We start from the raw sequence: 25,199 nt of genomic DNA on the forward strand, positions 1-25,199 counted from the left end.
CATGTACTTGTATTGTTTTTAGTTTTTAAATAGCTGAAATTATATTTTAAAAATGAAATTCAATAGATTTCACTAACCAAAGTTGGAAAACCAGTAGTTTATGGATAATTATAATCCAAAACATAGAAGACATTTAGAAATTTGGGACTGTTATATTAATATTTTAATTGGTATTCTATTTAGTTTTCCAATAATAAAAACATGTTTATATTAAAAACATAGATTCAAGTCATCTCATTTAAGGCAAATTCATTAAAGGGAACATTTAACATAATTGGATATATCAACTTGCATAGGAATAACTGATTCTAGCACTCTATCTGCTGAGTGACCAATTTAAAAAGCTCACACTTCCCCCAGGTGTAAATGTGAGAGCATTTCTGGGATACAGAGTCTTTACTATTTAGCAGCCCACTATGTGTCAGCAGTGACTCAGATATCTCAGAGAAAGAAGGCTTTTGAAATTTTCAGAAACGTGATAGACTAGTAAGAAATCAAGGAAGTCAGCTACATTAATTTTGAAGCAAAATGTATAGTTCTTAATATGTGCTAAAGCTGCTAGGTTAGAAAAATCTTATATGATTACTCCAACTGTAACATGTGTCTAGATCACTAAGATTGATTATAATAAAACAGATAAAAGTCTACATTTTGCTACAGGGTAAAAAAAAAATTGCAATTTTTTGCTTGGGACGTAAAATGTGCTCAGAGACAGACTCCAAGTCTTACCTCAAGTAAAGACTTACCTATCCCTTCACTAGCACAGCTAAGTAAATTGTGATCCAAGCACTCGGTCATGCAGCGTATTTTGACCTTATATTATTTTTTGAAGACATATGTCTGAGCATGTCACTCCCCAGCTCAAAATGCCTCTCTTGCTTCCACTACTTGTAGCATAGGTCCAACTTTTCTTACCACCACATTTCATGTCTTTCATGATTCATTATTTTCATTCAGCAATATTTATTAAGTGTCTGCTGAGTGATAGGGACTGTACTAATTTGAGAACATACAAAGATGAATAAAACAAAAGTTCTGCCTTCAGGGAGTCTAGTGAGAAAGACAAAGCAGCAGTTATAGGACAGAAAGTCTCTAATAGAAGTACTCACACAGTGCTGGGTAAGGAAAATTTGGCTTCAACCTTTCTTTCCATCTGCATTTTCCACCTCCTCCCCATATACACATGCCACTCCAGATGAGTTTACATTTACCAAACATGATACCCACTTTTGGGGCTTAGCTCATAATTTCTTTGTATGAAATGCCCTTCCCTATGCCTGCTGAAATCCTTTTAGTACCAACTTCAGATACCTCAGGAATATTGTTTCTGTTATCCAGAGTTAAACATATCCACACATTTTCTCCCATAAAATCTCTAAAGGCAGTTTATCATAGTCTGCCTTGAAATCAGTTCATCCATTCCCTTGTCCAGTGCCTGTGCAGAACAGACATTCAATACACTACTCTACTGCTGAGTCTCTAAGTAACAATTTTATTTCTATTGTGTTCTGTTTTCTTCAGTAAGATAAAAAACAGTATGGCCGGGCATAGTGGCTCACGTCTGTAATTTCAGCACTTTGGGAGGCTGAGGTGGGCAGATCACCTGAGGTCAGGAGTTTGAGACCAGCCTGGCCAACATGATGAAACGCCATCTCTACTAGAAATACAAAAATTAGCCAGGCATGGTGACTCATGCCTGTAGTCCCAGACACTCTGGAGGCTGAGGCACAAGAATCACTTGAACACACAAGGCGAGGGTTGCAGTGAGCTGCACTCCAGCCTAGGCAATAGAGTGAGACTTGGTCTCCAAAAAAAAAAAAAGAAAAAACAGTGTGAGATCTATTTATAATTTTTTGCAACTGGTCTGAAGCTGGGTTACAAATAAATTAGGATTATGAGATGAATATGAGTGTTTCTAAAAACTATAAACATTATAGATACTAGAGTATAATGGATACTGTTGGTTTTCTGCCAGTATGCTATCTCCACTACTTCTTCCCTTAAATCCTATTTTGTTCAGGAAGCGAAACTTAGGCCATACATTTCCCACAGAAAAAATAATTTCCGTTGAAGATGAACTCACATTTTAAAAAGTATAGGCAGGAAGAATTGGTCCACCATGAATGACAGTAGACCCAAGAGAAAGATGTATTGGCAGCTCTAGAACTAATAGGGCTCTGTCAAAGAGATTATAAAATAAATGTTCTTTAAAAGAATAAAGAGATAAAATAAGCAATAGAAATTATAAAAAAACGAATAAGACAATGTGGGAAAAGAGGTTGATTTAAATAATGACGATATTGAACTTCTAGAATGAAAAAGTTATTAAAAATGAGTGAATAAAAAGATGAAAAAGTTTTGGAGGTTGAAATAAGAATGTTAAGTGTATTCTTTAATAAGGATTCCAGAATTTGAGACTAGAGAAAATGAAAGGTAATATTTGAAATACATAGATCATCAGATTGAGAAATTAAAAGTCCTACACAGGATTATTAAAACTGAGTCCACACCCATAAAAATTGCAGTGAAAAGATAAAATACCAGACAAAATGATAAAAGCAACCAGAGAAGATATAAAGGAACAACAATTTGACCAACAGCAGACTTCTCAGCAGCTACAGCAAAGGCCAGAAGGCAGTGCAGTAGCATATCACACTAACGCTAGACGTTGTTCTCGGTATTCAGTATACATTAATAAAAAACAAAGAAATTTTGGCTTGCATGAAATTCTAGGTAGAGAGGAAAGAGATAAACATAGTACATACTGTAAGTATGGGGTATGTAAGAAAGAGATAAGGAGTATGGGGTGTGGGGAGAAATGGAGTGAACAGAATTAAGAATGCTAGTGAGAAAGGAAGTATAATTGTAAATAAGGGTCAAGGTATAAGACTTACTGGGAATGTGACGTATGAGCAAAGACTTGAAAGAGGTGAGGGAGTTAACCATGTACAGATCTGGAGAAAGAACTCCCGACTGGATGGAACAACCCATCCTGAGTCCAGAGTGTGTGTGTTGTGTTCAAGAAATAGCAAGGAGGTGCCTTTAGCTAGAACTCCATGATTGAGGGGTAAAGTAGTAGGAGGTAAAGTTAAAGAGGCAGCCCTCTCACTCCAACCCCCCAAAATCTATATTTTTCAATATTCACACAAACAGAAAACTTTCTAACTCAACTCAGCATCAGAGAATAAAGCATAATTAAAACTGGAAATATTTAGCCACAAACACAAATGAAAATACATAAATTAGTGGGTTTCAGCCCTATCAGTATTGTAAGGAAATATCTAGCCTTAAATGTATTTCTAAGAACATAAGAATGATGCAAATTGATCAGCTGTCAGCATTCTTCAACTCAAAAAGTTAGAAAAGGAAAACAGAAGTTAAAGAAAAATTGTAAAGAGGTCTAACATAAAATCTTGTTCTTTGAAATTACTAATAAAATAGACAATATTCCTGATGTTGAACAAGAAAGAAAGTATGTCAAATTAAAAGGAGGGCATAATAACCAATTCAGTGGAAATCTCAAAATTAGAATGACTTTAGGAAAATAAATTTGAAAACAAATAAAATGAGCAATTTTCTTGAAACATACACATGTCTAAAAAGTGATTTAGAAATAGTAGAAAACATGAAAAGACTGATTATCATAAAGAAATTCAACCAGTAGCCGGAGTCCCCTTAAAAGAAAGGAGGAGGAAAAAAAGATGATCGAGTTTCAGAAACAAGTTTTACCCAATTTCAGTGAACAAATAACTTCTGTGTTACATAAGCTATTTCAGAAAATGAAAGGTACCCAACTTCTCTTTCAAGGCTTATATAATTTTGACACCAACTAGACAAGAATAACATGAGAAAATTATAAACCAATCTCATTTATAAACATATATGCAGAAACCCTAAATTAAGCATTTTAAAATAATTCAGCAAAAAATATACACATATGCCTATATTTATACGTATATATTCTTCAAATAGGTATTATTTCAGGAGAGCATGAGAAAGAAATTTGTAAACTTTATAAACAATCTCATTTATAAGCATATAGGTAGAAATACTAATTAAATATGTTTATATTGCATACAGCAAAAAAGTGCATATGTATATATACATACATATACATATACATATATTTTGATCATAGCAAGGTTTTTTGTTTTTTTTTTTTTTTTTGGGATGGAGTTTCGCGTTATTGCCCAGGCTGGAGTGATCTCGGCTCCCTGCAACCTCCGCTTCCCAGGTTCAAGCAGTTCTCCTGCCTCAGCCTCCCAAGTAGCTGGGATTACAGGTGCCTGCCACCACAGCTGGCTAATTTTTGTGTTTTTAGTAGAGACGGTGTTTCACCATGTTGGCCAGGCTCGTCTCAAATGCCTGACCTCAAGTGATCCACTTGCCTTAGCCTCCCAAAGTGCTGGGATTACAGGCATGAGCCACTGCACACAGTGGATCATAACGGGGATTTTTATGACCATTTCCACATGCTATGGTCAGATGCTGATGATATAAAATATTTTGCTATTATATTTATTTATATGGATGTTCTATGATTCATTTTTCTTCTATCTTATATCTTATCAGATATGTTTTTAGTGTTAATATATAGGGCTTATGAAAGAAAAAGTGAACATTTTCTGCTTTTATTGTAGCTCCTCCTTATGTAACTTGAGTGTTAGCGCTGTGCTCCATGAGTGTGGTAAAATCCTGTTGCATTGAACCATCTTTTCATCTTCCTTGGCTCCTGCAAGGTTAATAACTGCACATCAAACCCAACAAGAGCCTGTGAAGGGTACTTAGAATTGGAGCAACAGCAGCAAGATCACCTGCTTGCTCCCCAGTAACACGGATAACTGTCCTCACTGAAGACCCAGGGGGAAAAAGCAGGGACAGACGACTCAGTTGAATGGGTTATGTGGTTGACGTCTGTTTTTTCTGCCTAGTATTCATAACTTTCTTATGCACACAGTACCCAGATTTTGGTTGGGAGACTAACCTCCCCCTGTATTCTGCTAAAGCAGACTTTATTCCAATGACCTAGAATTAAATCTCATGGGCTGTAAAAGCAGCAAACTCCAGGGTTTGGGTTTGAGCAAGTCAGATGCTGTTGCCTCTTTCCCATGACACTAAGAGCTGCTGGCAACCAAGAGGAAATGAAGCCAAATTTGGGAAACAAACCTGAGAAATGAATTAAGGAGAACTGGTTCCTAGTGACATGCATTGAGGCCTGGATCAATGAATACCTAAAGCTACCTGTGTACAAACTGTACAAAGCCACTGCTCACTCCAGTAGGCTGTCCTTTTGATACACTCGGTGTTTTTACAAACCCTACCAAAACCCATACTGGCTCTCCTTTACACCAGACTTAACAGTGTGGAGGATGGAAAGGAGGTGGGATTTGGAGCAATTAGGCTCTTTCTTCCTCTCTCCTGAAATTGCCTCTGGTGATCTCCTCCTTACCTAGTTCCCTGGGGCTAGGAAAAGGCCCTGAGGAGGGAGCCTTGCTGCTGGAAATGAAGCTCACCATTAGTGGCAGCTCTGACTTTGCAGCAGATGACTTCCCTTGTTTTAACTTCAGCACCCTCTGTGATCACCCCATTTTCGGAAAAGTATAATGGAAGCATTTCACATATAAATAAAATTTAAAACTGAATGCTGTCTTCCAGACACAGTGAGAATTAAGTTCCACAGACACTATTCAATAGGTAATTCAATTATTGTAATTATCGTTGTACAGTTCAGTGGTTTCACCTTAAAAAATATTGAGTATAAGTAGTTACAAGTAAGCTGGAAGCAATGTAATATTAATACAAAGCCCAGTATGCTTACTTAATAAGAATTATATTGTATTTTTAATCATATAGTTTTTCTCTATGTATTTACAAGCTTCCACCTGATTTTAACGTATTCACATTATTAAGGAAATGTAATGGCTACCTTAACCACTAATTCTGGTTATGGTAAACATATAGAGTATATTCATTCCTCTAAAAATTACATTTACTTGCACGGAATTACTTGTAATCCTTCATCCTAGGCAGGAGACTCGGGGAAGGAGGGGACGTATAAAAGGAAGTAAAATATTATGCAAGATGGGAAGAAGTTTTACTTCGGGGAGCCTGTGGGACTGTTTCTTTAAGTAAACCTAGTTATGATTGGAATTTGTTTGACTTTGCCTTAATCTCCTGCAGCTACTGCTACCTAGGCAAGCCCCAGTTATAAATTAATGATGAGGTCTAGAGAGGGAGTAGATGGAGATTCCTGAATATACACTGAATGGAGCAGCCTGCCCTGAGGAATAGTCTGAGGAAAGATGCAATTTGGGCAGATAGTATCGGTTTTAATTTGAGGTTGTTTGTTTTTGAGACAGATCTCGCTGTGTTGCCCAGGCTGGTCTAGAACTCCTGGGATCAAGTGATTCTCCCCTCTCAGCCTCCCAAGTAGGTGAAATTACAGGCACGTGCCACTAATTTTTTTTTTTTTTTAACTACAGTGATTCTGTTTACATAGCTATTTTTTCCTGCTTTTCTTGTATGAGTGATCTTAGATTGCCACAACTCTACCCATGTTGAATGGGCAGTTACACTAATGTCAGTGGAAGGGACATGAGATTAGCAGGGACATGAGATTAGCACTTTTTGTAGGGCATAAATTCATAATGAACTCTTCTAGAGAATATTTTCCTGTGTTATTTAAACACCACTATATTTCAGCAGGGCTTACTAAAACAACGTGCTCAACAAGGATCTTAATGCTCTTGCTTTTTTTGTTGGGCTTGAAGATAATGATTTTCTCAGCAGTGATGTGGGGAGTGTTTTCCTTAGGTTTGAGAAAGGCCTCTCTATCGCTTTCTTTGGGTATCAATTTGTTTCTGAAAAGCGGCAGTATGACTTCTGTGTTGATGAGTAACTATTAGGTTCACATCTTGTTATCTGACAGTAGGTTAATGTGAAAAATACTATATTGTGAAAAATGTATTTCACAATATTCTAACAGATGCTGCTGGTATAATAGCCTAATGTAACAAATGCACCAAATGTGCTCAAGCATGTTTTTGACACCATTTTCATAAGTGATGATATATCCTAATTGAAACTTACTAAAATTGTTTTTTTCTCCAACTGTCATGAAAACATACCAAACTATGTGTTTTGTGTACCCATGATTTAAGAATATAAAATGTATATTCCTGTTGGCTTCCGTTCTGTAGTCTAGAGTTAAAAATGTGAGATTTTAGCCTTCTGAATATTAGTCCAACAAGTTAGTTCAGGTCCCAGGTATGTATTAATTCTCCTTCACTAATTCTACAGCCAGTAGTAGGTTTTAAACTCCAAGATTCTTATAAAACATTAAAAAAAATTTTTAACTACATTGTTATAGAGAATAGTGTTACAGTCTTTTTTTTTCTTTTCTTTCCTTTTTAATTCATGGAATGGATCCCTTTGGGAATCTTCAAAGAAAGTTCTGGATATTTATTTTTATCATTGTATGTTAATTTGTGTATACTGTGTCTTTGCATCATGCAACTTGTCTTAAATCCTCTTTCTTGAGAAACCCAACACATACTAGAAAAGGGTAAAAAATGCAAATGTACAACCCATTTATCATAAAACAAAACCCATGTAATGACCATCCAGGTCACGAAATGAAACATTGTCTCAGTAACCCCAGAAACTCCCATCCTGCCATTCCCAGTCACTGTTCTCTCCCACCTCCAGAGTTACCCACAATTTTTACTTCATGTTAATTACTTTTTTTGCTTTTCTTTATAATTTTACCACCTATTAATACATTGGGAACATAATGGTTTAGTTCTGTCTGGTTTGAAGTTTTGGTTTTGGGGTTGTTGGATTTGTTTTTGTTACTTTACATAAATGGAATAATTATGCAGCTAGGTATCCTTTTGGGCCCAATATGTTTTACTGAAAATCATATTTGTAAATATAGTTATAATTGGGTTTCATTGCTGTATAGTATGCTATTGTGTGAATTCAGTACAATTTTTTTTATCCATTCTGTTGTTTGTATCCAATATGAATAATGCTGCTGTGGACATTCTTTCATATGTTTCTTGACAAACATTGCACATATTTCTTTTTTTTTTTGAGATGGAGTCTTGCTCTGTAGTCAGGCTGGAGTGTAGTGGCACAATCTGGGCCCACTGCAGCTTCCACCTCCCAGGTTCAAGCAGTTTTTCTACCACAGCCTCCTGAGTAGGTGGGACTACACCACCACGCCCAGCTGATTTTTATATTTTTGGTAGAGACGGGGTTTCACCATGTTGGCCAGGATGGTCTCGATCTCTTGACCTCATGATCCGACCGGCTTGGCCTCCCAAAGTGCTGGGATGACAGGCGTGAGCCACCACGTCTGGCCCATCGCACATATTTCTGGTGGGTATATATGTAGAAGTGGAATTGCCAGGTCATAGGTATGTGTATTTATAACATGTAAAATATTGGGGCCAGGTGCAGTGGCTCAAGCCTGTAATCTTAGCACTTTGGGAGGCTGTTGGGGGCGGATTGCCCGAACTCAAGAGTTTGATACCCACCTGGGCAACATGGTGAAACCCCATCTCCACTAAAATACAAAAAATTAGCCGGATGTGGTGGCATGCACCTATAGTCCCAACTACTTGGGAGGCTGCTTGAACCCAGCAGCTGGAGGTTGCAGTGAGCTGGATCGTGCCATTGCACTCCAGCCTGGGAGACAGAGCGAGACTCCATCTATATTTAAAAAAAAAAAAAAAAAAAATTTGCATCTCTTCACATTTTCGCAAGAGAACTATGACAGTTCCCAGTACTTTGTTCTCACCATACTTGGTATTATTTTAGCTCATCTGTTTGTTGTGTAGTATTACCTCATAGTTTTCGTTCCCACTCCCCTGATTACTAATGAAGTCAAACAATTCAAAGAAACCTGCTGATATTTTTATTAGAATTAAATTTTATCTATAGATCAATTTGGAGAGAATGTTACAAAATTGAGCTTTCTAATACAGTAACAGTTTATATAGTAGTTTTCGATTTCTCTCAGTACTGTTCATAGTTTTCTGTATAGAGGTCTTGCATATTATTTATTATTTATTCCTAGGTATTTTATATTTAAATGCCATAATAAATGCTATTGTAATAAATTTTATTTTGTTTGCTTCTGATATATAGTAATGTATAGATTTCTAAATTTTACCTCTGTATACAACTGCAGTTCATCTGTAGATTTGTTCCTGTGTACATAATTATGTAATCTGAACATAAGGACTTTTTTTTCAATCTAGTCCACTTTAAAATCATTGTACTTTTTATTTCATTCTGTTGTCTTTAGTAAGGCTAGGATCTTCACTAGCTGGTATCTCCACTACAGTGTTGACTAAAAGTAGTCATAGTTGGCAATTTCGAAGGGGAAACATTAACATTTTTTGCTGTTAATTATGATTTTGCACATTACTGGATTTCATTTGCTAATATTTAGGATTTTTTCATCTAGATTCATGAATGAGAAAATCTTGTAATTTTTCTTTTTTATAATGCCCTTGTTAAATTTTGATTTTAATGTTTTGCTAAATTCTTAAAGGAAGTTGAAGAGTGGTTTCTTTTTCTCTACTATGTGAAAGAGTTTGTGCAAGACTAACATTATTAATTAGAATTCACTAGTGAAGCCATCTGGGCCAGAGTTTCTTATTTTTGTTTTGTGTGTGTATTTGGAAAGGCTTTTAATTACAAATTCAATTTCTTTAGTAAGGCTGTTTCTGAACAGTCTTCCAGTGTCTCTTTTGGTTCGAAATAACTTTCTAGAAAGACATCTATTTCAGAGGTCCCCAGCCCCCAGGCCGCAGACCAGTACCAGTCCCTGTGCTGTTAGGAACGGGGGCTGCACAGCAGGAGGTAAGCAGCAGTGGGCTAGTGAACCTTACCGCCTGAGCTCGGCCACCTGTCAGAGCAGTGACAGCATTACAGTCCCCTCTATACCTTGTCCGGAAAAATTGTCTTCCAAGAAACTGGTCGCTGGTGCCAAAAAGGTTGGAGAGTGCTGGTATATTTCTTCCAAATTTAAAATTATAAGAAGAAAGTTGTTGGTCCTATCCTCTTATTTTTTCATGGTCTGTAAAATATGTAGTAATGTCTCCTTTTTCATTCCTGATAATTGTTATTTGTGCCTTCTTTTTTTCTTGATTGGACTCTCCAGAAGTTTATTCATTTTATTAGTCCTTTTAAATCACTTATTTTTATTATCATTTAGTTACCCATGGGTTACTAAAAGTATATCTTTAATTTCCAAAAGATATATTTGATTCTCCTCTAGAACAGAATTTGGGTTTCTAATGGATCAAAAAACATAATGAATAATTTTCATCATTTGAAATTATTTGCTTGAATTTAAAAAAAAAATTCTACTGTGTGCTTGGGAAAATTATATTTTGTAGTTATTAGGTATAATGTTCTGCATGTAATCATTAGGTCAATTTTGCTTATTGTGATAGTCCAGTCTTCTATATCCTTATAGTACTGATTTGTCTATCCATTAGGCCAGTTACTGAATGTGGTTAGTTTACTGAGGGAAGTGTGCTTATGTCTCCAGTGATTATGGATGTCTCTTTCTCTTTCTAGTTCTGGCCATTTTTGCTTTCTCTATTTTGAGTCCATGTTACTAAATGCATGCAAATTTGGGATTATTTTACTTTTTAGTGATTTCAATGTTTTATCATTATTTAGTATACTTCTTCATCTCTAGTAGTGATTATCGCCTTAAAGCTGACCCTCACTGATACTGAGGCATCTACATCAACTTGTTTGATTATTTTTTATGTGATTAATTTTTCCCATATTTTCCAACTTTCCTGTATCTCTGTGTTTTAGATGTTGGCTTATAAATAGCAGGTAATTTTGTTTATTTAAAGGCACAGTTAGGACATTTGATGTATTGAGTCTAAATCTTTGTCAGCCTTTTAAGGTTGATAGTCTTTAAACAATAATTTTTCATATTCAGAAAACAGTTTATTAACATCTATAAGTTTAAGAAATTTATCTGATTTATATATAAATATGCAGGGAGTTATGAAATCTCCTCATTTCCTATTACTTCTTTGACTTCGATATAATGAAAAAAAATCCAGGGACTGAAATATGCTAAGGACAATAATTGTAATCTGGTGTTTGGTTTGGTTTGCAATTCATCTTTATTGTGATTTACGTACCTAATCCAAAGAATCATGGCATAACAATATCTCTCTTAATATATCTCTCTTGCAAAATACTATAAAAGTTTTATTATTGATTACAGGGCTGTGACTCCCAAATGAGCGTGTCAGAAATGTCGTGTAGTGAAAGTACATCCTCATGTCAGTCTCTTGAACACGGCTCAGTTCCAGAAATTCTCATTGGCCTGCTTTATAATGCCACAACTGGAAGACTATCAGCAGAAGTGATAAAAGGTAGCCACTTCAAAAATTTGGCAGCAAACAGACCACCCAGTGAGTGAAACAAATTTTTTTATTCTAATGCTTTCTGCACTTTGGGACTCTCAGTGTTAGGCACTTCAATCCCATCATTTAGTCTTAACCAATCAAAATGAAATGGTGTAATCATCAGCTAATCTGTTTCATGTTTTCTATTTCCAGTCATTTGGGAAGTAGAAAAATTTGAAATTCAAAGTATTGATTGTAAGGTGACAGACTTTTAATTCTTCATAGTGTCTGCAGAATAAATTATTTCTATCATAGCCATTAACTTTTAATGCCAGACAAGGTTATAGGGCCTTCAAAAGTGAGTAATGTTCACAAATATGAACAGGAATTGCATAGCTATTGTTGTTAACTGAAGTTTAATGTGTTTTCTGTCTGCATGCAGTACTATGAACTATTTTATTTACTTCTGTATTTTCCCCTCATTCTCCCTTAACAATTTAAGAAGAAACTGTTACTTTACATTTTTTCTCCTTTAAAATTATAACGCAGTACTGCCAGCAGAGACTTTTCTTAGGTGGAATGAGCTTTGCTTTTACCAGGACAAACAGAATAAGGAACAGTTTGCTGTTTACCCTGGATGCTAAGAAGGGAAAGCTAGATGGTATACCTCTGCCCTGACTGTATGCGTGTTATGCCTGTTACTGTTCTTTCTCCAGATCTCTCTCCCAGCTCAGTAGGGCCAGGGTAGGTTATGGGAGAGTAGTGAAATTGTCACCCAATATACCTCTAAAATGTTGGTAAAGTAAGAGGTAAACTGGGAAAGTGGCAGCTTCTTTATACTTATCTAAAATTAAATCTGTTATTGTCCTAAACTAAAAATTTGAAAATAAATCTGAAATAATAATACCACCTTAAATTTTCTTAAAGAATTGTTACAGACTTACTTAATGCAGTATTTTATTCCAAATAGCAGGTAATTATTATAGGAGAGGGCCAGGCACAGTACCTCACACCTGTAATTTCAACATTTAGGAGGCTGAGGCTAGAGGATCACTTGAGCCCAGACCAGCCTGGACAACAGACCCTTTCTCCAAAAAAATTAAAAATTAGCCAGGTATGGTGGCTTGAGCCCGTAGTCTCAGCTACTGAGGAGGATGAGGTGGAAGGATCTCTTGAGCCCAGGAGGTCAAGGCTGCAGTGAGCCGAGATTGCACCACCACACTTCAGCCTGGGTGACAGGGCAAGACCCTGTCTTAAATAATAATAAGAGTAATTAATTAAAATTAAAAAATAAAGGAAGGGTAACTTTTTTTACCCTTAAAATAAATTAACTTTATTTCTAATTGTCATAAAAATTTATTTATTCAATGGAAGTAAAAAGTTATTAAAATATAGATACCTTCTATGATATATGTAAGAAGTAAAAAGTTATTAAAATATGGATACGTTTATGATATATGTAAGAAGCAAGCTTTCCAATATTATTTGGAAATATATATATCATAGAAGGTATCTATCTCTGAATTAAAAATCTGAAGGCTTAAATTAGTATTTCTACCCTTGGACAGATGATCTCACTCCCCTAAGTCTGTTTCTTTATAGATAAAAATTAAGGTCATGTCTCTCACAGGATAATTGTGAGACTCAGATCAGACAAAGGTGCATAAAAGAGGGATGGAATTATTATTATTATCCCCCTTCTCATTTCAGAAGAGAAATTGAATGGGAGAAAAGAAGCAATTCTAGAATAAACAGATTTGGTAGTGTGACTTGATCTTTATTAGTATAGACTTAAAACGCAAACTTAGAAGGCCTGGGAGATAACTGAAATGAGTAAAACTCAAAGGTGGGGAGATGGTGAGGCCTGAGACAAACATGAGAGGGCACACCCTGCCATAAGACATTCAGATTCAGATTGTTAGCACTGTGCTGGATAAATAGAACATGGTTTAGGGTCACATTGAACCCCCAGGTATCAGTTTGCCACTTGTGCTTTAGCTAATAATTTACTACACATTTTTGGGCAAATATTTAGCTGGAGATGCTAAAAAATATAATGAAGTGATGTGTTTGCTTTTCTGTCCTTACTGTTGCTCTGATAGAGCAACAAGAATCACAACTAAAATGAAGGGAGGTGTGGCCAAGTACAGAGTTGGATAATAAGCAGATGACAAAAGATTAGCATCCACAACATAGACTCAATGTTTCAGGTTACAGAGTAGGTTATAGCAGTTGCCATTATTTTACCATTAGATCTTCAGTATAAGGATAATTCTTGGTGTTAGGTGGGAGGTAACTAGCAAGTAAGTAGAAGTCAACATTTAAAGTAATTTTATGAAAGTGGAATATTCTTAAAGTAAAAGGTAAAACAGTTTTAAAACAGTCTTATCAGTTTGTCCGAAACAGTATAAAGATTATAGCCCCTCATAAATACCTAGGTTCTAAGCTTTGAATTATGTTATAGACTGAATAATCCCCATTTTTCCAAAGAAAGAACAACATTCAACAGCAAAAATTTCATTAGCCCTATTTTGTTTTGCATAATTAATTTATATATATTGGGAGTAATAAAAGTATTTGAAAATTAAATGGTTAAGCTTTAAATTTAGCAATAATAATAAGCATAATAATTCTGATGGTTCTTATAAATACTCTTATTTAGTCTTTTATAGTCTGATAATATGCATGATTCTATGTTCAATGTGCTTTAGACCAAGAGAATATCATTAAAAAGATGTCCCCCTTTTAAAAAGTGTAATTTTTGTTAAAGATTACACAATAACCTTAAAAATTCTCATCCCATGAAATTTACCCAACATCCCTTTTGTTCAGCCCTCTATCTGAATTAAAATGCTAAAGTTTTGTGTTCTTCCACTCCAGTGAACAGTGTTTCCTCTTTAATTCTAACCTTTGACCCTCTTTCACCCAACGATTGACATCTGGTCATTATTTCTTTTACTGCTTTCCACCCCCTGTTGTCAGATGGACTGTTCTGTTGTCTAAAACACTTGATAGGTGGACAGGTTTATATAATCCGAGGTGAGTTCCTGTAGAGGCTAATTGGATGTTGTCTTTTCATGCAAAACCAAAATACCCTAAAACTTGCCAGCAGTGAAGCTGTCCACCATGTTGGTTTCCAAAACAATGCACATTTATTATCTGTGGTACTTTAAATAAAACTAACTTAGAATTTATCTCTGATTATGGATGATGGTATTCAGAGCATATATGAAATAAGCAAAACTTTTTTAAATAAAAATTTTTATTTTTTCATTCATTTGTACTTTGATTCATACAATAGAAATAGATATTTCATGATAAATATTGTAATTTTCTTTAAAATTAATTGAAATTTTGATATGAAGTACACATGATGGATCAACATGCTGAAGATCATTTGCATGAGTCTAAAAAACTTGAAAACAGTCTTATAAAGAGAGGATTTGTCTCCCAAATAATCAGGCAATGAACTGTTATGTTTCACTTTGTACACTAAACATCACATCAATTTTTTTGTAATTCATAAAAATAGTTAAGATATCATTCTTAAAATTTTACATTAAATTTGTGCCAAAAAACAATCCTGTAGTATTTTAACTATCCTGAAAGCACATTAAATATACTCTTGCATGAAACCAGGAGAAAGTTTTACTTGGTTTGCTAAACTTTGAACCCTTAATGCATTTGGCTTCATTTTTGCCCTTTAATGTTTTAAAAGTATATTTAAAAACCACATCCATGCAGAGATTTTTTTTGACATTTCATCCTAAGCTGTTTTGATGTCATCTTTGCATTCTTGTCTTCCTCTTTTTCTCTTCACCATTTGCCTTCATTTCTATTTGTTTGTTTATTCTTATTCTCTGAAAACAGTGGAATGCTTTACAGTGTTGTGGCTAATTGAGCTTGCTAAGTGTTTATTAATGCTATGATGTTCTGCTTAGTGAAGCTAAATGGGAATGGGAATGGGCGTGGGAGGGCAGTGGGAGGTCAAGGATGGGGTGGGAGGGTAGAGGAAGGATTATGAGGTATACCTTTAAATTCTAACTATTACATAGAAATAATAAGGTTAAGATATTATTACTCTCAAAATATTATTGGCCTACTTAGCATTTTCTGTATTTGTCACATATTATAAGCACCTACATCAAAATGGAATTGGTTGAATTTCCATTAAACATGGTATACACCATATCCTTTTAAAGTATAAATACTTAATTTTCTTAGCCTATGAGAGAATTGTTTTGAGTTTGTTTCAAATGATATTTGTGATATGTTGTTTTTTTCTTCTTTAGATACATATGTTAAGTTAACTCTACTGAATTCCATGGGTCAAGAGATGTCCAAATGCAAGACATCCATCCGCAGAGGGCAGCCAAATCCAGTATACAAGGAAACTTTTGTTTTTCAAGTGGCCCTGTTTCAGCTTTCTGATGTGACACTCATACTGTCTGTGTATAACAAACGCAGCATGAAAAGAAAAGAAATGATAGGCTGGATTTCTTTAGGTCTAAACAGCTCTGGAGAAGAAGAACTCAATCACTGGACTGAAATGAAAGAGTCAAAGGGACAGCAAGTATGTAGATGGCATGCGTTGCTAGAGTCGTGATGAATAGAATTAAGCAAGCAGTCACCCTCCAAGGCAGCATATTTCCAATTACAACATTACTGTTTCTACCAAGTCACCATTAGAAGAGCTGTTCTTTGAAGAATCATATTCAACCTTCTACCAAAATGCTTTAAGTTCGATGGAAAGAATATCTAATACTGACATAAATGATATCTGGTAGAGCTTGTTTGGGAAACTGAGAAACATAAATTATCATTGCTAAACTAAGAGTCCTCCAGAAATTTAACAAGATGTTTTTGATTTGAAGTTAATGTTAATTTTGCAAGAGCCAGTGATTTTATGAAAAATCAAAATTATAAGTGATTTTAAAAACCAGAATTTTACTTACAATATGATTTTAATGTCATCCTACGTATTATTTATAAAACATAGTTTGGCCAGTCCCTGGTGATTGTAATGTTCTTTAATATGAAAAAGTAGTTCTCCAACTCTATCATACGTCATATGTAATGGCGAAGGGTTTCAGTCACATTGAAAATTGCTTTATTTCAGACATGTTCCCTTTGTGCACTTAGTTTCATTGTGCCTCAGTTCCTCTCAGCACTAAATCTAAGTGCAAACAAGTATTCATTTTCATACAGGAATTTTAATACATTATTTTTTTAAAAGTTCATTTTTCATTTGCCTCTGCTTTTGCCTGATCCAAAGAGACCAAGTCACTGTACTGGTCCCTTGCAAGTCTTTTAGACAGGTTGTACTGTAGAACTACGTAACTTTCTGTTGAAAGCACTTCCTGTATTCTTGTATTCCAATGTAGGAAGCTAATATAGCAGGACTTTACTTTAAAATATCTTTCAGTGATTGACTCTTCAAAATTGCAGTAAATGTGAAAATACTGTTTTTACAAACTGAAAATACAATAGGTAAGCTGTTGAAAATGGAAAACAATTCAATTTTAATTTTCTGCTCTGAGTATTTAGTAACCAACGCTGCGTAAAGCAGGTAGCATCCAAAATAAGAAACTGTTCTTTCTCTAAATCTTCACTCTTACTTCAACTTGTATTTGTGATGTAAAGACTATCCAGTTCTCAGTTTGAATCGGAACATCATGTTAAAACAGTTCTGAGATTCCTTATGAAGTTTCTAATAACTTGTGACTAGACATTATGAAATTTACAGATAAAGTTCTTCAACGTGATGTCATCTTGTGCCTTTCATGTAAGTTAAATTTGCTTATACAGCTTGAAAGTTGTATTTGCAAAATTAAGCCTTCGATTTTTATAAATGTAAAGATTCCTCAGAACAGTGTTGCAAGATCTTTATTTCCTCTGAAGTATGTAAAACTTGTATAACGTGCTAATTTTTTTAATGGCAAGGCACTTTCATTTGTTTTTATATTTAGGAACTCTAATCAGGAATATTATAAGCTGTTTTCTTTTTAATTTTGCTTCTTACCTATCATTTTATGCATATACTTTATTAGAGTACATTTTATATATATTAAAAATAGTTTCTTTTTTCTCCTTCTCATTTCTAGTTAATATAGACAAAAACATACTATTTACCAGTTACTAAAAAGCAGTATATCATTGCTCCTAGTCCCAACTAAGTACTATATATTATTGTAAACTAGAAGTTGTTATTACCATAATAACAAAACAATGCATAGATATTACTCAGCTTGGCTGTACTGAAAGGCCTTAAAAGAAATCCAAAAAGACCATGAACTTCTATATTTTTTAGTTTAAAAAATGGCAGCTCTATGCATTCATACACATGAATTATAAGAAAAAATACAAATGCTACACTGGATGACATGAGGTTTAAGAATGTATGTTACAGGGCTTCATTAAAGGGAAAAATCCATCTTTTGTTGTTATATCAACGAGCTTTTACCAGGATTTTTTAAATAAACAAGTAAGAGTTTGAACCTGAATCAAATGGCAAAATATCTCATTTAAGTGTTTTCAGCAACAGTAGGGAGACTTGAAGAGGGAATATAGATTTTTACTGAGAAACTGGACTTAGGCATTTGAAGCTACAGTGATCTTTTTTGACTTTGAAAGAACTGGCTCCATTGCTGACAACTGTTATCTGCCTAATAAAAAGAGTTATCAGTCTTATTTGTAACTGTTACAGACCTTAGTGAAACACATTAGTAAGACCAGCTTGGTGCTTTCACTCTTAGTGAGAAAAAGACCCAACTAATTGTTATTTGTTAAATCTACCTTTTTTCAGACTATACCCAGAATTGTGTGTGTGATTTGATATATCCATAGGGAATTAACTGGTATAAGTATCAAATCCTTCATAGCCTAAAAATTAATCAACAATTTTTTAATATTTCAGAAAAGACCCTACCTCCACCCAAGCTGCCAAGTCCTCAAAGATTATAAATTATCTATATGGGTGTGTATCTGTATACACACATGCACCTACATACATGCAACATAAATATGTATAGGTATATTCATTTGTAAAGGTAAAGGTACCCTGGCTTTTTCAGATAACTGAATAGAAAAACATTTCAAAGTTTATGATTATTTTTCTCCTCTGTGTATTTACCAGATATTATATTTGGTTTGGGGTGCTTTCTGCTGCTGTTCTGCTTCATACACAGCAAAATATACATTTGTTTTTGTAGATTGACACAACTTATAGTAATTACTCCCAAAAAGTTGTCTATTCTTTTAGAAAAGGATTAAGTAAGGCTCAGGGGACCCACTTCACTCTGCTGAATCTAATGTACAAGACAGTACTACTGCTTTTTTGTGTGCTTGAATTTGCATGAAAGCTTAACAGCAAAATCTTCTATCTCAGTAAGTATAGTAAATAGGGACACACTGGTAGGGAGCTGATGTTGGCTCAGAAACTTGAAAAAGACAACCCGCTTTCATATTGTTCCATTAAAATCCCCCAAGTTTTCTAATAATATGATATAGTCCAAATATGGCAATTGACTGGCATTTATGGGAGCCTGTGAACCTGGAATTATGCGTTTTATTTGTCTCCCAAATTAGCTGCAAAAGATAGTTATTGCTGCCCAGGAAACAAAAATGTATGTCAAATAAGTAAAGAATTTGTTTCGTATAATATTGTCTTATCTTTCAGAAGCTTTCTTCTATATTCTTGTGTCTTTGGTACAATCCACATTTTGTTTGAAATCTATTTGTATATTATCTTACTGTGCATTTAGTGAATTGTCAATAATGTTGTATTTGCTAACAAGAATAATGAATTGGACCACAATTTAAAAAAAGAAAACCCAATGAGAAAACATCTAAGCTACTTGATTAATATACACATTTAAATGTAGGGACTGGTAAGGCAGTTTCATCCAACCTAGTGAGGAGGCCCAGGGCTGTATGTTAAATCATTTGCTTGATACCATCATTTTTATTTCACTTATCAACTGAATCAGAAACATAATCAATAACTGCAAAGTAAGATAGCATCAATAGGGGATAAAGGGGAAAGAACTGAGAGTGTTTGTCAATATGAAGATGAGTGGAGAGACTGAATGATATCATAGTCTTTCCAATGAAAGAAAAAGTAGGCTATCTGAAGGTGTAAATTTTTGATGGAATAAGAATAGTAGTCAACAACAAATAATTTTCAAGATCCCTATCCAGATATGAATAGAAAGGACACAAATTCATTTGCGTAAAATTGCCATTTGCTACATAGACTAGACAATTCATAGAGATTTTCACATTGACATGTACTGTATTATGTATATAGTTGTTCTAGTTGTCACTATATTATTTCACATTGATAGTTTTTATTTCCAATATTTTTTTCCATTCACTGTCCCCAGTTCATCTGTGACCTACATTGAAGGTAGCTGTTGGTATTATTACCAACCAAACTTAGTATTGAATACAAATTTAAGCATGCTGCAAAGCGTTTTCTAAGGTTAATTTTCAAACATCGTCTCTGTCCTCCAAAGTGATGCCAACAGCTATAATTTACTAAGATCTAGCACAATAATTTATTATTTGCTTGATTCTCAAAACAGTATCATGAGGTAAGTAATATTATCAACATTTTATTGGTAAAGAAACTACAGCGTGAAGAGGTTAAGCAAACTTTCCGAAGGTCATTCAATAAGTAAGTAGTAGACCTGGGGTTGGAACTCAGGTGTAAATTATTCTAAAACCCATGCTATCTATACATGTTGCATTTGCCTCCCTGTTTGAAAAAAAAAAACTATTTAGGACATTATATTTATTAATAATCCCACTCACCTTGATTGAATGGCAGAACTAGGGGGGCAGAACAGCTGGGAAAAGAGAAAAGACAAAGAAGAAAAGAAGATCAGAATTTTTTTTCTTCTCAGGACACAAATGGTTGTACTTTTGTGTCATTTTGTAGATGACTTTGATTTTCAAAGATTTGGAATTGATTTATTCTGCCAGGTTAGCCTATACGTATATCCTGAAAGTATATTAATCAGTTTGTTCTGCTCTTTGACCACTTTTGGGAATCCAAAGTGTTTTAATTATTACATGACCCCGTTACTACTCTATGAAGGGCATAAATTGTGTCTAGCCCATATCTCACTATTATCAGTGGTAAGACAAAAGATTTGTATTCTGTCCTCTCATTGCAATTTATTTATGTTTCTTTTATTCTCAATTTCATTAAGGTTTGCCAGGAATTATAGCTAGTTTTTTTTTATTACATATGTCTCTTTCCCCCTAGGTAAGTACTCAATGCCTTGTTAGTTTCTTTCCGTACCCCTTTGCTCTTAGTAGGCAGACAATAAATATCGAACTAAATTCCTTATGGAAGAAATCAGTCACACTATTATATGAGTCTTAGTTTTTATGAATCTTGTGTTATGCATGGATTTATTTATTCCTTTAGTTAATATATATTTAAGAGTACCGGATATATGCCATGTGGTGGTGTTCCAAGCACTGCAGATGCAGAGATAATAAATTGGTCAAAGTCTTTGCCCTCATGGGACTACATTCTAAGGTAGGAAGATAACCACAGACTGGGATAATTTCAGTCTAGTATAATGAAGCATTAAGATAGAGGCATGCATAGAGTACTGTGGGGTTTAATAGAAGAATGCAACGTGGAGTTCAAAAAAATCTTCCTGGAAAAAAAACCCTGAGTTGGGTTGGGTCTTAAAGACCAAATACACCTTAGACTCCCATCAAACTTGAGGACACATGTTCTTTCCAAGAACAAAATGTAAAATAGTGGTTTCTAAACTGTAATATCCTTAAGAATTATTTTGAAATTTTGACTTGGGCCAGGCGTGGTGGCTTACGCCTGTAATCCCAACACTTTGGGAAGCTAAGGTAGGTGAATTACTTGAGCTTAGGAGCTTAAGACCAGCCTGGGCAACATAGCGAAACCCATCTCTACCAAAAATTTTAAAAATTAGTTGAGTCCATGGTGGTGCCAGTGGTCCCAGCTACTCAGGAAGCTTAGGTAGGAGAATCACTGGAGCCTGAGAAGTCAAGGTTGCATTGGTCCAAGATAGCACCACTGCACTCCAGCATGGGTGACAGAGCAAGACCTTGTAGAAAAGAAGGAAGGAAGGAGGGAGAGAGGAAGGAAAGAACGGAAGGAAAGAAGGAGAAGGGAAGGAAGGGAGGAAAATTTAACTTGTATTCCAAAACTCCACCTCCAGAGTTTCTACTTCATTTGGTCTGGAAGGGACCCCAATAATCTACATTTTATTAAGCTTTCCAGGAAATTCTGTCTGAGATCTGTTAATACAGAAATTAAGTGTATTACATAGCATTATTCACGAAATGTTTCAGTGCCTGTAGATCAGACCTTTTAGGTGTGATAGTGATAGAGAGATTAAGACTAGGATTAATGTCACTGATCTTTTCCTCATGCTTCCTTAAAAAGGAAGATATTTAATGAAAAATTAATATTTAATAATACATTCAACCTACATTTTTCAATGTTTCTTGGCATAATAAATAAATATGTTGATTTTATGATTTCTGAAAATTCCATTGTTTAAATATTCTAAGTTACCTTTATAATGCTAGATAAAAAGCAAAGAGTGTCTGGGGAGGTATTTATCTAGTTAATTTCCCTATCAGTATAGTAAATGAAATAAGACTGACCTTTGAGCAAATGTATAGTAGCAGCCATAGGTGCTGGCATTTTTGCATTCTTGTATACAGTAAGATTTCTTGCTTCCCTTTATTATCATCTAAATGGCTTCATTGTCATCATACTCATCAGATGAACTGTGTCCGGGATTCTTCTCTTAACAGTTTTTCTGTGACTGCTGCTGGAAACGAGTTCCCTGGTTGTTTTGTCCCTAGGATCCTTTATTTCAAATAGCAAGTTCATGCAGCAGCCTCAGGCCCGTCTCTTTTTCTCAGATTAAGTGCTGTGAATAAGGTGCATCTGAGTTTCCATTTCCCCTCAATTCAAATGTAACCATATTTCTTTCTCTGATGTGGTATTTTGTATGAACACATTTTACATTTTGAAGTTTTCTTTTCCCCCACAGAGATCTGTAGTTACCCACTGAAAAATGAGCTTATTTGAATATGTGAAACAATGCTGTTATGGAATTGGGCTGTTTTGTGACTGCTGCTGGATCACTGTGTTTGATCAGGGATAGCTTGAGGCCTGGGTAATATAATCTTAAGGTAATACAGCTTGATAGACTGGAATTAGTAGTTTATTATCAAAAACTGAATGTAAAAACAGTGCTCTTTTCTCTCCCTGTTTAGACTAGTATGTGCCTTTAAAAAAATTCCCTCTTTCTTCCTCCCTGCCTTTTTTCCCACTCTTATTATATACTTAAACCAGATACCAGAGTTAGTTCACCAAAGCTGAATAATATCTACCAAAAAGTGATACCCTGACTTTTTTCTCTTAACTACCTGGACTGGACAGTAGGCAGGACCAGACAGGCTTTCTTGGGGACTACAGAAAGAGCAAAGTGTAGTACTCTAATCATAGCATGTTCTTGCTATTTCAGTGGTGGTGGTGGTGGTGGTTGTATGCTTGAATAGTGTGAAGTACCCTAAAATTATGTTGTATGGGCTGGGAGCAGGAAGGAAACTGGTTATTAATCTAACAAAAGTTTGGCATAATTTTGTTATAAAATTCATCAGCTTTTAACTGAAAATTTCTAATTAATTATGAGAACCAAGTCACTGCTGTGGCAATAATTGTGCAAGATGTTTGACATTACTTCTATGTTACTGTCATAGTCTGTATTTTAAATTGTCATGTTAGGATCCTTCTTCACCCTCTTCTTTATTATTCTGATTATCAGTAAATCCAGTTTGTACTGTTAGACATTTGAGTTTGTCTTTTAAATATTTAAGACTATTTTAAAAAGAAAAACCTTAACATCTTTCTGTTTATTACATTAACATGTGATCTCTTACCTGATAATGTGTTTAAAATGAATTAATAGATAAAATACAATACTCTATTGTATACTGAAAAAATAATTTTTCAAAATTTGTGGATTCAGATATTGCTAGCAGTTCGTATTAAATATGACTATTTTGTTTAATGAGAAAATAGGAACTTTTCCTTATCTCTGAGACTTACTGCTTCTCTTTGCCATTCACATCTGGTTGAAGGTGGATGGTTGTGAACCTCGTAACGTCACTTCATCTGTCAGTTTCTAAGTGTGCTAACCTACTCCTGATGGTTTAATTTTCAGTAACAATCAAACCATTTACCTCAGGAGTTGATCCTCATAGTGATTCCTGTTTATAACCCCATTAATGTGGATGGAAGTAATCCATAAGCATCAGTAGGAGAAAAGGCCCATAGAGAATCAGTATCCTAGAACCCTGAAATAGGACGGCTGCTTCAGTACCCAATGTCATTGCAATTCCAACTTGTGGAAGTGAGGATCTGAGATCATTATGTCTCATTCCTTCTCCCTCTAGCTTGCACATTCTTTTTATTTTAAATTTTGCGAGAAGCCTTCTTTCAAAGACCTGGTTTTTAAAATTTCACACGTTGCTTTAACCAGGCAATTTCAAAAAATAGAAAACTGCAGTAAATACTGTAGAGTCGTAAGAGGATTGGGGGCTTTTTTGTTTGGAGGTTTTTTTTTTTTCGTGTGGAGAGTGGGGAGGAGGAAAAGGGAGGAATCGTGCTTGTTTTGGTTTTGGGAAGTCTTCTTGGGAAAATATTGAGAATATTTATAGTACTCTGTAATTATGTGACATTTGTTGTGTGAGGGGAGACCAGAGTAGCTGTTGCACATAAATTGACTCTCTTAATATTTAAGCACATTTAAACAGTTGTTTGAAACACAGCTAGAAATTAATGGTGATACTTCTAACAGCATTTTGATGTTATAAATATTACTTTAAGATTATCAAGTGAAAAATTCCAGGAGTAGCTTGCATTACAGAATTAGTTGATTTTTTATGTTTCTGCATAATTTTATTGAGATTGCTTTTGTTTTTGTGGTGAAAATAATATAATGGCAACAATTTTGAGGAATCTTTAAAGCTGTTTGGAAGAGATGGCTAAACTTTGGCTAGATTTTTACTAGAATTTTGAAACAAGAAGGTGTATAAATATGTTTTCAGTTAAATTAGCCTTGAGGAAGAATAGTTATATGAGTTTTAAGGATCTTGATAAATGTTGGGATCTATTCCAAAACTCATGAGGTTCCTCACTGATCAATACGCTTGCATTGTGTTTTATTTCTCAAAATAATGAAATTTTTATGGAAAAGCTCAATTAGTGGAATCTTGTATTCAATATTCCCTTTCTCGTCTTTCTTCCTTCTTTCTTTTCTTCCTTTCTTCCTCCCCCCTCCTTCCTTCCTACTTCTTTTATTTTTTCAGGCAAGAAGCTTCCTTAATAATATAGTTTCTACAGAGCTTTCTTACTTATTTTTCTAATAATGGATATAACCGTGTGATAAAGTTTAAATGCTCCATGAGCAAAACTCTTATCAAACAACTGAAGAAATACATTGCTGATTAACCTTTTCTTTGGTCTTGAATTGTCTCCAGCATATTTGCTAGTGACTAAACCATTAATGGATCTTATTAATATAAACAAGTGTCTGTGTGGCTATCAACAGTGTGGTATTATTGTCACATTTATTTACATTTTTGGTCAAAAATATACACATGCGTGTGTGAAGCAGTGTGTTTTATAGAGTGAGCATATATCTAATCATTTTCATGTTATTGAAAATGTGCTGTGTGTTGCATTTTATGCTCATATCGACTTTTCTACTATCTATACACCGATTGTCT

At 34.7% G+C, this 25,199-nt stretch overlaps 1 protein-coding gene across 6 annotated transcripts in view; it reads left to right on the forward strand.

Annotated features, from left to right (window-relative positions):
• Window positions 1-20,169, forward strand: part of SYT14 (synaptotagmin 14) — a 186,456-nt gene extending 166,287 nt beyond the window's left edge. For 4 of the 6 annotated variants that reach the window (XM_032289120.1, XM_032289123.1, XM_032289125.1 and 1 more), the window contains 3 exons: window positions 11,270-11,459; window positions 14,376-14,432; window positions 15,686-20,169. In XM_032289120.1, coding sequence (XP_032145011.1) covers window positions 11,270-11,459; window positions 14,376-14,432; window positions 15,686-15,999 — 561 coding nt within the window. In that variant the 3' untranslated portion in view covers window positions 16,000-20,169. The remainder of the gene's footprint in view (window positions 1-11,269; window positions 11,460-14,375; window positions 14,433-15,685) is intronic. The other 2 variants (XM_032289126.1, XM_032289121.1) reach the window with 2 other exon arrangements.
• Window positions 20,170-25,199: the final 5,030 nt, after the last annotated feature.

The sequence above is a fragment of the Sapajus apella genome, unplaced genomic scaffold (genome assembly GCF_009761245.1).
Source record: "Sapajus apella isolate SASKATOON/1434 unplaced genomic scaffold, GSC_monkey_1.0 scaffold22, whole genome shotgun sequence".
In the NCBI taxonomy this organism is placed as follows: Eukaryota; Metazoa; Chordata; class Mammalia; order Primates; family Cebidae; genus Sapajus; species Sapajus apella.